The 15,968-nt window shown below is 49.5% G+C and overlaps 1 protein-coding gene across 1 annotated transcript in view; it reads right to left on the bottom strand.

Annotated features, from left to right (window-relative positions):
- Window positions 1-14,382, bottom strand: part of EP400 (E1A binding protein p400) — a 76,639-nt gene extending 62,257 nt beyond the window's left edge. The window contains exons 1-3 of the mRNA XM_036276193.1: window positions 14,338-14,382; window positions 6,559-7,897; window positions 4,870-4,980 (exon numbers count right to left, since the gene is read on the bottom strand). Coding sequence (XP_036132086.1) covers window positions 4,870-4,980; window positions 6,559-7,863 — 1,416 coding nt within the window. The 5' untranslated portion in view covers window positions 7,864-7,897; window positions 14,338-14,382. The remainder of the gene's footprint in view (window positions 1-4,869; window positions 4,981-6,558; window positions 7,898-14,337) is intronic.
- Between the last annotated feature and the right edge of the window lie 1,586 nt (window positions 14,383-15,968).

The following is a 15,968-nucleotide window of genomic DNA, read 5'->3' as shown; positions in this document are numbered from 1 at the left end:
CAAAGGGTCTTCCATGCTCACCTCCACGCTCACTCCTGTCAGAAGTGGTGATAATCTCACCGACCACATCAGATTCTGTGCAGTGGAGTTTCCAGCATTCTGGTGAGTGTGACAGTGAGTCACCATGGAGACCGCACATCACATTCACCAGCCTGCAGGCCCTCCTTGCATCCACTGCCCCAACGTTCCTATGCAAATACCTACCAGTGTGGTCCACACACGCATCAGTGTATTACACACCTCTATGCACTCACAGGAAATATGCCCACAAGTCAATTCTCTGATAGACTCCAATTTAACACATCTTATCTTCAACTATATAAAACTTATAACAAGAAGCATCTAAGCACTGGATTCAAATTCGTTTTGCCCACCAACAGGAAGCAGGCTCCTAGGAGCAATGCAGAGTCCTGGGCTGCAGGAAAGAAGGTGCACAACGAGCCCAAACACCTTGTGCAAGGAAGGAGCTCACAGGGAAAGTGCTCTAAGAGCGTCTCAGGGGAGGGAGTGTCAGAAGCATGCTAGAGCCAGCCTGGAGGGGAGCTCCAACTGGCCAAATTACAGGTAATTTAAGCATCAAAAACGGGGGGTGGGGGGGGCTGAACAGCAGATGACTAGCAGGGGGCACAAGGGGACATGAAAGAAGTGGACATCTTAAAAGGCATGTGGGTTACATAGACACTAGTCACACTTAAGATTTGTGCATTCCCTGCTTACGAACTATGCCTCAATATACATAATTCACCATGTTTACAGACCAAAAAAGAAAAACATTACGAGATCATTCAAATAGATACAGAAATAGCATTTGACAGAATTCAAATTCCATTCATGATAAATAATAGAATTAAAGGAATTTCCTTAACCTGATAAAGGACACCTACAGCTAACATCAGCCCTACTGGTGAAGACTAAACGCCTTCCCGCTAGACTGGGGAGAGGTTAAGAGCGCCTTGGTCTCACACTCCTGGTCACTGTCAGGGCAATGAGGCAAGAAAAATAAATGCATAGGGAGAGAAAAAATAAATCTTGCTTTCTTTGCAGACATGATTCTCTCTGTTGACTATACCATGGAATCTACCAAAAAAGCTCCCAAAACTAATAAATGAGTTTAGCGAGGTTGCAGAACACAGGTTCAAATAATCAACTGTATTCCTGGATACTCGCAATGAACAACAAACTTGTTAAAATTTAAGTACCAGTCACAATACCACAGTAAATTGGAATACTTGGGTATACATCTAACAAAACACATACAGATGTGGGATGCTGAAAACTACAAAACACTTAAGAAAGAAAACAAGGAAGCCCACGATAAATGGAGAGAGGCACCGTATTCCTGAACTGGAAGATGCAACACTGTCAAGATACTGCTTCTCCCCAAACTGGTCAACGGACTCAATGCATTCCAGTCAAGACCCTGGGAGGATGTAGTATAGATATTGAAAAAAGGGAAAGGAGCTAGAATCACCAAAACAACTTGAAAAAGAACTAAGTTGCCTGGCTGGTGTGGCTCAGCTGGCTGGGCGTCATCCTGTGATTCCTGGTCAGGGCACATACCCAGGTGTGCAGGCTTTATCCTTGGTAGGGGGGCATGCAGGAGGCAGCCTATCAATGTGCCGATCTTTTTTTTTTTTTTTTTTTTTTTTTTGGGTTAATCCTCACCTGAGGATATTTTTTCCGTTGATTTTTTTTTAGAGAGAGTAGAAGGGAAGGGGGGGGGGGACACAGAGAGACAGACACATCAATTGGTTGCCTCCCACAGGCACCTCAACCAGGGCTGGGGATCAAACCTACAACCCAGGTACCTGTCCTTGACTGGGAATCCCACCTCCGACCCTTCAGCACACAGGCTGACCCTCCAACCACTAAACCACACAGCCAGAGCCGCTTGCAGCGATAGTTCTTTTTCTCTCTCTCCCCTTCTCCCTTTCTCTCTCTAAAAAAAAAAAAAAAAAAAAATCAATAAAAAGTCTCAAGGAAAAGAACAAAGCTGAAGAACTCACATTATCTGATTTTGAGGCTTACCAAAAAGCTGCAGCAGTCAGCAGAGTGTGGCACTAGCTAAAAGATACAGCTGAATGGAGGGAGAGTCTAAAACAGGCCCACTGTCCAACTGCTTTCTGGCCCATATGCAAAGTCAATTCGACATACAGAGGACAGTCTTTTTAAGAAACACCGCTGGGTCTATTGGAGAGTACGATGCAAACACATGAACTTATGCCACATTATACAAAACTTCACTCAAAATGCACCACAGACCAAAATGTAAAACGTGAAACTACACAACTTCTAGAAAACACGGGAAAATTTTTGTGACCTTGGGCTGAACAAAGTTAGATATGATGTCAAAAGCACAATCCATACAAGAAAAATAACTGAAAAAGACATCAAAATTTAAAAATTTGCTCTGTGAAAACAGCATAAAAGAAAAAGATAAGCCACAGAATAAAAAAAAAATGCAAATGTGTATCTGACCAAAATCATATCCAGAATAAAAGCACTCAAGGGCAATGAGAAAACAAACAACTCAAAGAGATGGATGAAAGAAGAAACAGATACTTCCCTAAAGATACACAAAAGGCAAATGAACCCATGGAAACAGGTTCATGTCATTAGTCTTTAGAGCCACACAAATTAAACCACTAGTTAGCACCAGGTGGCCACAGAAGAAAGCTGACCATTAACAAGCAGTGGGGAGGATGAGGAACGTGCAGCCACTGTGGAAAAGACGGGCGGTCTCTTATGGAGTTGAACATACACTTGGTAAGCAACCCAGCAATCTGTCTCCTAGGTATTCACCAAGTGGAAGGACGGACTATGTTCACTCAAAAGTCTGCATGTGGATGTTCACTGCAACTTCATCCCTAACGTGACCACTCAGCAAACAGAAACAGTGCCGGTACACGCGACCATGTGGATCACTGTCCAGTGTGCTGTGCCAACCACACACATCCGGGATGAAAGGCAACAGACTGTGATTCCACTGCTGTAAGGTAGGGCTAGCTGACCACAAAGAGGCTCATGAGGGACACGCTGGGGGATGACAGAATTCCTCTGTTGCTTGACTGTGGTGGTGGTGGTTACACAGATTTCTGTGTTTCTCACAACTCATGGAACTACAGACCAAAAAGAGTAAATTCTACTGAGTTAAATTAGTGTAAATGTAAGTTAAATACTGTTTGTGGCATGTTACAACCCACTGATGAAAATAACCCATACATGAATACATAAACTGAAAAGAAAGTTTGTCATTACAGTACAATACCACTAACAAATGTAAAAGGAGTAATGGAGTTAGAAAATCCTTTCTGTAATCTGCAAGGTGACAACAGACTCTGGTGGGACTCATCAGTAGATGCTAGAATTTGTGGTCGAAAGTTTAATGATACTAGATATTTATACGGTCTCGAAGTACCTTCCCCAAATTATTTATCATTTACTCAAAGAAAAATAATAACCTTCCATTGGAAAAGCCTCATGGACCAGTGACAGGACAAGCGGACATCGTTGCCTCCTCATACAGCACCCTGAGCTAGACACACCATCGCTTCTGTGGTATCCCTCTCAAAACTGCACAGCCGGCACCAGACACAAGGAAACATCAGACAATCCCACATCAGAGGACATGCTACAAAATAACTGACCTGGACTCCTCAAACATGCGATGGTCCCAAAAGACTGAGAGGCCAGCCCAGATGAAAGAAGACCAAAGATCCCAGACTAAGGGAAAAACTACAGAGGACGTCATCCGACAGGAGACATCTGCCTGAGCTGTAGCCTAACTCACTGTGCGGCATCATGCAAAATGTCCTGATCTGAACACTGTGCTGTGGTCAGGTCAGAGGACACTCTTACCTAAGACGTGCTGAAGTATTTAGGGATAAAAGTGCATGACGGGATGTCTGGAACTTCCTCTCAAGCAGCTCAGGGGGAAATGTGTGTGTGAATATATGAGAGAGAGAATGAAAGTAATGCAAATGGGCAAAAAGTTAACAACTGGTGAATTTGGGTAAGGTATAAAAGGGGAGCTCTTTGCACTATTGCTGCAATTTTTACATACATTTGAAACTATCGAAATTAAAAATAAAATTAAAATAACTATGCATGGTGTACCAGATGGGTACTAGAATTATGGGCTGATCCTCTGTAAGTTTAGAGTCTCATCACTGTTATACACCTGAAACTAACGTAATATTATATGCCAACTGTAGTTGAAAAATAAAAAATTAATTAAAAAATTAAAAATAGAAAAATTAACATCACTACAAAGATGAAACTGCTTTCAGAACCCAGCATGATCTATTCTAAAACTACTACAATCAGACCTATACTTTTAGGTCCTTGGCATTATTAATGGAACACTGAGTGATTTAATTTCCAACCATCTTAAATAATCGGTCTGTATTCACTAACTCCCATTTAGAAGCCTGGGACGCTGATGATTTCAGAGGTTTCATATCAGTGTTTCTTCCAGCTAAGAAAATATCAACGGCTTCAATCTTTCTTTTCCTGATTCTGTATTGCACTGTTCTCAAAAACACAGAGAGAAGACACAGAAAGAACCCACATTAGACAGCGCACACGGAATCCTGGCAGACGCGGACAGGACCGTGAGGTTAGGTGACATGCACACTAAGCTACGACCGCAGCACAGCCAACACAAAATCAGTGCATCAGCTCTGCGCTACCATTCATTCATGCAACTTAACTTCATAGTTCTATATACAGGAAGACTTCTTTATGTTTTTAAAATAAGGAATGGGCTCTGGAAAAAAATGCTAACAGCAAATAGTAATTGAAGGTTAAAATACCTGGATGAAGGGAAAGTTTGGGATGAGGCTATGTTTGAGAACCATTGACAAGTACCTGAAATGGTTGCTGCTGGGATGAAAAAGCAGCAGAAACATTTGGCGGAAGCTGGGTTGCTATAGCAACAGGAGTACCAGTCTGCCCATCCTTTCCTGTCACAACCTTTACCTGAGAGGAAATATTTTGAGAAAAAAAGGCAACATGATTTTTAAGACTGCTCAAAATTTTGTTAGAATTTTACTGCTGACAGCTCACTGATGTTTGGTGTTTAAAAGTGGAATGTTTTTGCATCAAATTCTGCAAAAGGACAATGAACTAATTTATGACAGATGTATAACATAACCTAACTCAAATGCAAATCTTGCAGGAACTCCAACTGAAGTCGCAGGTGCAATGCCCTTAGATTGCACACTTCCAGCTCTAGAAGTGAGGAGGCAGGCAGTCTGAGCAGGTGCAATACCCTTAGATTGCACACTTCCAGCTCTAGAAGTGAGGAGGCAGGCAGTCTGAGCAGGTGCAATGCCCTTAGATTGCACACTTCCAGCTCTAGAAGTGAGGAGGCAGGCAGTCTGCACAGCAGCCACTCCACCGCCTACCATGTGGAGGTCAGAATGGAGAAAGTCTATTTCAACAGGAAGTTATAAAAAGGGACTTACTTTTCTTCATCAACACAGATAAGGGGACTGAGCCCACAGACAACACCAGTGTACAAACATAAAGAGAACTGAATTTCACTATTTCGGAGGTGAAATCCTCAAAATAATCATGTGACCTTTTGGAAAATAAAAATGGTCCGTCCTGGAAAGGGTGTTAAGGAAAACACAAAATGGCAAAGCCACACAGATACGTCCATAAATATCAATGGGGACGGCTGAGCAAAGAGACCAGTTTTTGTTCACCAAAGGCCGATTTCTTTGCAGAAGAGTGACAAAGATTTCAATTATTTTAGCCATCTCATAAAACAAAATCAGCTGCACCAACACAGTGTACACTACACAACACAAAGGCACACGTACAGTGCACGACAGCCACCTCACGCTCGCCTATTGTGATGAGCTTCTTTTTCAGGAACTACAGATGAATGGGTTGGAATCACAATGGTATTGAGAAATCTCAATTTAGGTATTTATTAAGCACCCATTCCAGGCACCCAAAATTTTCACTATTTAAAAAAGATTCCACCTTAAATATCACTCATAGGTATTTGCAAAAGTGTGAATTTAAAATATGATCTCAAAGCTAAGACTACATCTAAAAATTCTTTTTTCTATAATAACTGTATTTTAGTCATGAAAATACTGTATCAATATTTACACTTATTTATATTTAAACCTTGTTTAAAATCCACATTCAAGAAGTTTCAATGGGTGAACCTAGGAAGTAAAACGTGAAAAGTGGGAAACCAGCCCAAAGGTGTGCACCCGGGGCTTCAGTGTCGGCCAGTATGCACCCTCAGCAGACCAGGGGCCAGGCTGGGGCCGCAGGTTAGCTCTCCACCCAGGGCGGAGTCCCTGCTCTCAATGAAGGCACCTGGATCTGCACCTGGCCCCCAACTACTAGAGCAGCTCTTCCCCCTCTTTTACAAAGAAAACAGCAAAATCCACCTTCCAGGTTACTCCTGGGTCAAATCCTTATGAAACCATGTCTGAGGAACACCCTGGGCTCACAGGTTCTTCTGTGTTCACAGCTGCCTAGAGTCACACCTGCACAGCACAGTGTTCTAATTATTAAACTGCTGTTTCTCACCTCATCATTGATAACCTCAGACTTTTCTTCCTCCTCCTCCTCTTCCTCCTCTTCCTCCTCTTCCTCCAGGTCCAGATCATTCTGCCTAAGATAAGCTTGTAATGGGGCGTAGTGTTTTTTCTTGAAAGCCAGGAAATCCATCATGTTCCCTTGCAGGTGTTGCAGGAAGAACAGCTCGATCAGGTACTCCTTGAAGGCCTCCCTCAGTGCCTCCATCTCCCGGAGGTGAGAGTCCAGGCACTGCTTCCGCATCTGGGCCAGCTCCGGGGAGGCTGGAGGGATCTCCTCCAGCTTCTTGGGTGCCTTCCTGCTCCCCGCACATGAGAGAGGCAGGCTAGAGAGGCCCGGAGGCACTGCAGTTCTAGAAGGGCTGCTGGGGGGCGGCGGGGATGTCATCCCAAACGCCGATGCACCCCCAACCCCAGGTAGCAAAGGTCGAGTCAGTGGCGGCCCTTGCAGCACTTGCTGCTGCTGCTGCTGGACCAGCTGCCCCTGGATGATGCTGCTGATCTGGGGCGGCAGGCTGGCTGTGGTGATGTGGCCAGGGCTGGCCAGGGGTGGCAGGCCGCCTCCGCCCGAAGCTGCAGGGCTCTGGGGTCCCAGGTGGTGCACAGTCCCCCCGGGCTGCCCATGGGGCTGGGACAGTCTCCGTTCTCGCATCGCAATGGGAGCCCCTGCATGTTGCAATGGGACTGGGGCTCCCTGGGCCATCTGGGCAAGGCCTGAGCCCTCCTGGAACACAAAGTGCCCACCTGCGGATGGGCTCAAGCTGATCTGCCTCACCAGCACACTGGCGTCCACAAAACCCCCAGTGGGGCTGCTGCTGCAAAGGCCCAGGCCAGGCCCAGGGGCACCTGCCCGCACACTCTGCAGGCCCGGCCCTGGCCCAGGGCTGGGCTGGGTGGGGCTCTGGGTCTGTACCTGCTGGGACAGTGGTGAGGTGACTTGGATATAGGACGGCGATCCATGCTCAAAGCGCCTCGGCTGGGCACTAAACTGGAAGCCTGGGGAGGTAGGGCTGGGGAGTGGAAGCGGGGCCAGTGTGAGTGGGGGGTTTCCTGCCACCACTGGCCCCACATTCTGCAGGGCAAGGTTCACATTCGGCCCAGAGGCGGGGCTCCTGCTCATGAGCTGCTGAACCTGGTACCCAGGCGACTGGGGTGCGGATGGGCTGGCCGAGGGTGCAAAAGGCGCAGCGGGGGATGGGGGTGGATTTGGATGGGCCTGCTCTTCTTCACTTCCGGCGAAGGCCCGGGACCTCTGCAGCTGGTGCTGAACATTTGGAGGGCCGCTGCTGTGGTGCATTATCGCCCCCCTTTTTATCCAACTTAATGTTCTCCTGAAAAATCAAAGTTAAAATCAAGTTACTTAAAGGTAAACACAACCAACCGTCTGATCACCCCTTTCTACGAGACCGTCCAGCAGCACTGGAGATCAATGAATGTCTGTCCCACTGGCAGCTGGTTCAAAGGACAGTCTTATTAATTCACACTGAGTGGTGTACACGGCAACACTGCAGATGGTCTCCCTCCCTCAGCACATACAAGGGACCGGTCCTTCTGGGCTCTGCTGTGCCTAGGGCCAGGGCACAGCCTGGTAGAATATGGGGGATGCCAACCAGCTACCTAGGAAGGTAACAAGCATCACCTGCTCAAGGCCAAGCAGGATGTGACCTCAGTGCTGGCAATCATGACAAGTGTGCTTCTTCCCAGACACCTCTCCCAGCACATGTTTCCATGTGCCAGGGTCTGTGTCCTGTTTCTCCCCGTGCAAGGACGGGTTATATACACAATCCCTCAACACCAGAACCACAGCCAATCCCTCACTAGACAGCAGTTCTCATGAACTACTGAGCTCCCTCACAGCTATACTGCTAACCCAGCCCAAACACAGGAGTCCCCATGATGTTACACCCACGTTCCTGTGGGAGGGGCCCAGCCTGTCACAGGAGCCAGGCTAAAAGCTGAAGGTGCTCACACCACAGGGAGGGTACAGGGAGGGGACTGACAATGAGAAAATGTCACAGGGAGAAAGGGAACAGCCAGAGAGGCTGTGTCCTGTAACTCTCGGGGAGCTGGTGCAACAGTTTCCCAAGGGCTCACAGCCCCAAACTGCTCAGTGCAAATGACGAGAGAGAGGGGTGGAGAGTGGGAGGGACCACTGAGAAAGCTCAGCCTTCAGGACAGGAGACATCAGAGGATAAAATTGGAAGAAGCCAACTGTGACCTGAGAAAGGTCAATGTTCCCAAGTCAGACATGACTAGAGCCTGAGTGTCCAGTGAAAACAGGATAACCGCAGCCCATGGTCACCTGTCCCCACTGTGCTGGGTCACAGATCAAAAATGTCCTTTCTCCATTCAACGAACATACTAACTTCCTATTTACAGTGTTGCTTACCCACTTCCCCTTGACAAGCAGAAATGTCATTTTATGTTCAAGGCACCACTGCTTATCAGAGAAAATACACAAGGGGAACGTTACAAAACTTACAAAGGTGAAATACACATACACATGAATGAGCTCACAGTACCCAACCCTTGTGGAATACACACATATGTATGAATGTTCTCAGTCCTAGGCCACTGGTGAAATACACCCGTGTGTGTGTGTGTGTGTGTGTGTGATCTCACAATCCCAGGCCCCAGGTGAAATTCACATATACGTGAATGCTCTCCAGGTCCTTGGACCCTGGGTAATATACACATATATGTGAAGGATATCTCACAATCCTGGACCACTAGTGAAAAACACACATGTATGGATGATTGCACAGTCCCAAGCCCTGTAAAATATACACTTTTATGAAATTAAAAGTTACGGATGATGGCTGCACAAGTAAAGGCTGAGAAAACATAAAAATCAGTCCATATTGTAACCCTCAGAGAAGGCACTTTTGTTCTGATGGCTGTCTCTAAAGACGGTCTCAAGATCATGGGCAAACAGTAGCAAATATGTCTAAGTAGTAAGTCAGGACCACAGCAAGGAACAGAGTCATGAGCATCAGAAGTCCACTCCCACCATTGTCCTCCGACAGAAAGCTCAGTAACGAGGTGGCACCACATCTGAGAGAACTCGTAGGTACAACACTGCTTTCAATACGAGTTCTGGATCCTGACCTTTTATTTATTTAATTTTAAATTTAAATAGATTTTTAGAGAGAAAAGGAGAGAGAAATATCAATCACTTGCCCCCTGCATGCCCCCCACTGGGGATCGAGCCCACAATCCAGGAATGTGCCCTGAATGGGAATCGAACCAGCAACTTTTCATTGCACTGGATGACACCCAAGCAACTGAGCCACATCAGCCAGGACTGGATCCTGATCTTTTAGACAAGCATTATTAAAATTAAAAAATAAACAACAAAAAAAACCCACCTAAACTCAAAAGTCATCAAAATCAAAACCAAAATATGTTGGGAATACCTGAAGAGCTGTAACAAAGAACTATTACCAGGACTACAAAAAGCACACACAGAAATTGACAGAAAAATGAATTATGGACAAAAGACAAAAAACACCTACCTCACCAGCTTAGAGGAAAACGTCCAAGCTCACTACATATAATAGACACACAGACCGAAGTAACTGTCTCCCAGGTTGTGAGCTCTTGTGGCCAAAACAAGACCGCTCAACTGGCATCTGCTGACTCCGCCAGTGGGTCTGGGAGGCAGACCGGAGACAGAGCAGAGACGGCTAGGGCTCAGAGCCCACAACCTGCCCAACAGGGTGGACCACAGTGGTGGGAAACCCTGAGGGACTCATTTGACCCCTTCACCTTTGACCTAGTAATCCTTCCTCTGGAAATCTCTCCTAAGGACATTCACCTACCTATTTCTTAAACTGCATATTCACTACAGAATAATACAGTAAAAATAAAAGTAACCAGAAACACCTAAAGTTCACGTTGCAGATGAAGACTATGTGAGAAAGATGGGAGATGTTTCAGACATGATATTAAGTAAAAGTAGCAGGATACCAATTGCACAACATAGCCACTATTCCACTAAAAATGTAAATTAAAAACCATCTGCTGAAACACTGAAATATGAATCCTGACCTTCACCTGGCAAGGGGAGAAAGCACTGGGACAGCCACACACGGGAGCACGGTACTGACACACCCACACCAGGAGGCACGCAGGGCCCCAATGCAGAAGCAGACTCCAGCACTGGTTGCGGGTCACTGACACAACATGATATTCTGGAACAGGCAAAACACCAGGGACAGAGATTAGACAAAACCTGCGGGCAGAAGGTGGTGGGGAGCAGCTGACTTGAGAGAGGCAGGAAGGAATCTGGGGGTGTGGAACCATTTCTATATTTGATTTGTGATGCTGGTTACAAGACTGTCAGAAAATTGTGAATTCTGCTACATATAAATTACACTTGAACTTTTTTAAAAAGTGGTTCCTGCCCTGGCCGGTTTGGCTCAGCGGTTAGAGCGTTGGCCTGCGGTCTGGAGAGACCCGGGTTCGGTTCCCGCTAAGGGCACGTACCTCGGTTGCAGTTTGTCCCCGGCCCTGGTTGGGTTGTGCGGGTGGCAGCCACTCGATGTGTCCCTTTCGCATCGATGTTTCTCTCTCTCTCTTTCTCTCTCTCCCTCCCTCCCTCCCTCCTTCCTACTCTATCTGAACAAAATATCGAAAAATGTCCTCGGGTGAGGATAAAAAATAAATAAATAAAAATAAAAATAAAAAAGTGGTTCCTGACTTACGTGAGCTTATAGTCAAGTTAGAGAAACAAACCACTGCTTATCTAAATAAATAGCATTGCCCAAAAATGTAGCGGAGGTACCCTGCAGAGCAAAGCCACCACCAAAGGCAACACATACTCTTTCTATTCTTACTGGCTGAGATCACAGGTGCAGAGGATGCTCAGTCCAGAAGAAAGCAGAAGGGGCAGGGTCTGGGCTCCTAAGGTGTGGGCACTCGACTCTTCTCAATGACCATAGGCTCTGCAGAAACCAGCTACTTATCCCTGGCTGGGAAAGTACTGCTACCAAACCGGGACCCACTGCCACTGCACAGGGACTGCGAACCCGTAGGGAATACAAAGCCTGATCCAGGCATGGACCTCAAAGCTGAGCTGGGCAACTACAAAGTCCCTGACCAAGAAGGAAAGGGTAATTCCCACGCAAGACAAGCCTGAGCCATAAGAAAGCTGGGGGTGAGGGTATGGGGGACAGAGTGCACGAACAGGAGACAGAAGATGAACAGACCCTATGGATAGTCACATGAAGAGACATCCAGTCTCAAATATCTTAGTCTGTCCTTGGAGGGCCTCGAGCACTTCTACCTCCAACCTGACTCCCTCCCTTCATCTCTCCCTACCATCCTGCCTGAAATCTGAGGTCTACGTCAAACCTCACCTCCAGCACAAGTCTCTCTCTGTCAGCTCAAAGAGCCCATTTCCCTCCTCTAACTCACAGCAGAGTGCACTCCTCAGTCCCCTATTGTCAGTCAGGCCCGGATGCCTGGCTCCCTACGAAACGTACCTGCTCTAGCAGGAACCTGTGTTGATTTACTCCCCAACCAAAAATCACTGAGTGCACCCTCCTCAGCACTCTGTGAAGCACAGCCCTGCCCCCAAGAAGAGGGGGCAAATAGATGTTCTCGCTCATTGATGTTTCTATCTCTTTCTCCCTCTCCCTTCCTCTCTCTCTAAAATCAATAAAGGAAAAAAAATTTTAAAAACCAAACATCAGCCCTGGCCGGTTTGGCTCAGCGGTTAGAGCGTTGGCCTGCGGTCCTGAGAGACCTGGGTTCGGTTCCCGCTAAGGGCGCGTGCCTCGGTTGCAGTTTGTCCCCGGCCCTGGTCGGTTGTGCGGGTGGCAGCCACTCGATGTGTCCCTTTCACATCGATGTTTCTCTCTCTCTCTCCCTTCCTCTCTCTCCCTCCCACTCTACCTGAACAAAAAATGGAAAAGTGTCCTCGGGTGAGGATAAAAAAAACAAACAAACAAACAAAAAAAACCAAACATCACCCCAGCTGCTATGCTGCGTCAATTGCAGAATAGCTCAGGGGAGCAGAGAGCAGGCAGGTGGTCATGGGAATCACCCATGTGTGACATAACCGGGGGCTCAAAAGACAGCTCTGGCCGAGAAAGCAGTGACCTGAAGTGGGATTTGAGAGCCAGTGTGAAAGTGCTGACAGATGAGGTTTAGGATGTGGAAGACGTGCAGAGATCACCAAGGAGTTCTGATCCCAGCAACTGAGAGGATGGAGCTGCCTCGGACGGAGATGCCATGGTGTGTGTAAGTAGCAGGTTCCACAGATGGAGGATCCAGCCGAAAGATACACACTCACAACACATTAGCATGTGACCTACAGCCCTGACAGAGGATGACATCATCGTGCTGCTCGGACCTGAGGACCCCCCGAAGCACTGTGATGTTTACGAGTAACGGAGATGAAAGGCACCCGGCTGGGTAAAAGGAGAGCAGGCGGAGTGGTGTCTCAGTGCTCCGAGCGGCTGTGTTCAAGGGAGCCATGGGCAGCTGGGTCAAAGCTGCCAACAGGGGTACTTGGTAGTGCAGTGACACCCGTGACCCAAACAGCAGCTGATGCTGCTCCGAGAGAGACGGGAAGGAGAGGACCTGGTGACAAGGAGTGCCTGAGCCTTTCCGATTCCAGCGTGAAAGGAAGCTGTGACCCAGAAGGGTAGCTGGAGTGGTGCAGGCCCAGGAGGTACTTGGGAGAGAAAATAAACTGAAGGACTGGAGGAGGCAAGAAAGGGCGGGTCCGATGCAGGTGGTTAAGTAACGTCCACAGGTACTGACATCAGTTACTGTAGATGATTCCACGGCTCACAACCATGCTACCGACCACTTTTTACTTTTCAGCTTTCCTTTTCTTTCTTTCTTTCTTTTTTTTTTTTTATTAATCCTCACTGCAGGATACTTTCCCATTGATTTTTAGATAGAGTGGGTGGGAGGGAGGGAGGGAGGAAGAGAGAGACATCGATCTCACATGGATCGGCTGCCTCCCGCAACCCAGGTAGGTGCCCTTGACGGGGACGCGAACCCTCGACCCTCGGTCCTCGGGCCGAGCGCTAACTGCTGGGCACACCGGCCGGGGCCCAATGACAGCTTTCTTAAAGCACTTAAAGTCATGCAACTGGATTAAACAAAAAAAAGTTGCGCGGCAGGTGTGGCCCCGCGGGCGGAGCACCATCCCACGGCTGAGACGGCCCGGTCCGCCGGAGAAGGGGAGACCCCGCCACCCGCGCGCCCCTGGAAGCTCCGTCACTCGGCAGCGCCGCAGAGCCCGAACCCAGCTCCAACCCGGGGCGGCACGAGGGGCTCCCTCCGCACCTGCTCCCGCACGGAGGGGGCGCGAATGCCTCGCGCGCAGACCCACGCGTGGGGACTCCCGCCCACCCGGCGGAAGGCCTCGGGCACCGAGAACCAAGGCAAAACTCCGCGCCAGGCCCGCCGCCGGCTCCCGGCACGCGGCGTCCTCGGCCCGGCCCGCGTCAGGCGTGCGGAGCCGCCCCCGCCCCGCGCTCCGGTCCCGGCGCCGCGTCTCCGCGCCAGGCCCACCCGTCACCGCGACGCGCGCCCCGAGGGGCCCCAGGGAGACCTGGGCGGGAGAGAAAGGGGGCGTAGGCCGCACGACCCCACCCCCGAGCCGCCATCCGAGCCCCGGCCGCGCACAGGCCCCGCCCACAGACGCCGCGGCGCGGCCTGCTCTCGGCGCGACGCCAGGGGGAGGCGGCCGCGGCGGGCCCCTCAGCACAAGCCCCCGGAACCCCTGCCCGTGCCCCGCGCCGCCACCTACCCGGGGCCTGGGCCGCGCTCCGGCCGCGTCGGGCTGGGGTCGGGAGCCGGGAGCCGGCGGCTGAGGTGGAGGCGGCGCCGCTCCGCTCGGCTCGGCGCACCCGGGGCCGCGGGCGGAAAAAGCGGCGGCGCGCCTGCTACGGCGAGCCGGAAGGGACGCGCGCCCGCACTGCGGCTGCGCGGTGGCGGCCGGCGTGACGTCAGCGAGCAGGAAGCGTCGAGACGGCCGGGCGAGCTAGAGAGGTCAGGCGAGAACGTGGGCCGACGGGCCGGCGGCGGAGCGGGGCGCCCGGCGGGAGGGGCGGACCCAGCAGCCTGGTTAGGGTCGCGCGGAGGCAACCAGTCCATGCGTCTCTCACGTGGGTTCTCTCTCTCAGTCTCATCGATTTTTCACTTTCCCGTCCTCCTTCCCTCTCTCCCGCTCTATCTAAAAAAAAAATCAATGGGAAAATATCCTCTCGTGAGGATTAACAACAAAAAAAGTACATTTGAAGGGATATGCTACCAAAGAAGCTAATTGATGTTTGTTTATAAACAAGAAAACTTGGCTCTAAAAGGGAGACGAGAGAGGCGTTTGGAAGGCGATAAAATTAGTTGGATGTCAGGTTTGTGATTGCTGATGATGCAGTAGAGATGTTAAAGGTAAGAACACAAGGGACAGTTCATGGGGAATCGGGTAGTGATGAGGGGCTAAGGGCATTGTGTCAGACAGGTGGGCAGCTTCCACTGCAACATGGGAAGGGAGGAAGGAGGGGAGTAACAGGCTTGGGGCAGGATTCAGGAAGGTGAGGGGTTCCATCCCATGGCTTCTGTTGGCTGGTAACGGGGAGCACCGCCTATCTGCTGAGAAAGAGGCAGGGGAGATGGATGATTTGAAGTGGTGGGAAAGCACAAGCTGGGGAAGTCCTTGAAGGTATCGGCCCAACCCTGTTATGTGCACATACCACACCAAATGCATCACATGTACCCATGCATGCACACACCACCTCCCCGCCTGAAATCCTCTTGTAGCTTCTTCAGACTTGCAGGTGACCCACCCACCTCTTTGTTAATACGTCACTTTGTTCTGGTTGGCACTGGGTGCCACTTCATGAAAAGCATTTTCCAGCCTCCCTTGCAGCTAGACCTGACTGTGTGACAAGCCTCTGGCCAATGAGAGAAGGAAGTTGCTGGTGGATCTCCTGGGAGAGCTCTCTAAGGGACATCTTCAATGATGTGCCCTTTCTTCTGCCTCACACCTCCTTCCTGGACCACAGAGCTGGGAGGATGTGACCAGGACGAAAGCCAGGTGCTGAAAAGGGCCAGCTGGACAGAGAAAAGGCCCTCCTCCAGCCTAGGAGACTGCTGTGCTGGGCCCAACTGCCACCTGTTCTTGTCTGTGCCACCTGTCAGGCTTCCACTACATGCAGCCAAGCCCCATCCTGATGGCATGAGGCCAAGTCCTGGAAGATGCCCCTGGCTGCACTGCCTGCCCGGCTTCAACCCCGTGGCCACTAGGGGCAGGTCCTGTCTGCACACTAGGCCACCTGTCTCAACACAGCTCACAGTGCTTTCAGCCCTCAGTGAAAGAAACAGAAGAAAAAAAAAAAAAAAAACAAGAAAAGGAAAAGGAGCGACTAAGCAAAGTTTTAT

The sequence above is a fragment of the Molossus molossus genome, unplaced genomic scaffold (assembly GCF_014108415.1).
Source record: "Molossus molossus isolate mMolMol1 unplaced genomic scaffold, mMolMol1.p scaffold_m16_p_22, whole genome shotgun sequence".
Lineage (NCBI taxonomy): Eukaryota > Metazoa > Chordata > Mammalia > Chiroptera > Molossidae > Molossus > Molossus molossus.
Note: the sequence above shows the minus strand (reverse complement) of the source record. Positions and strands in the feature narration are given on the sequence as shown.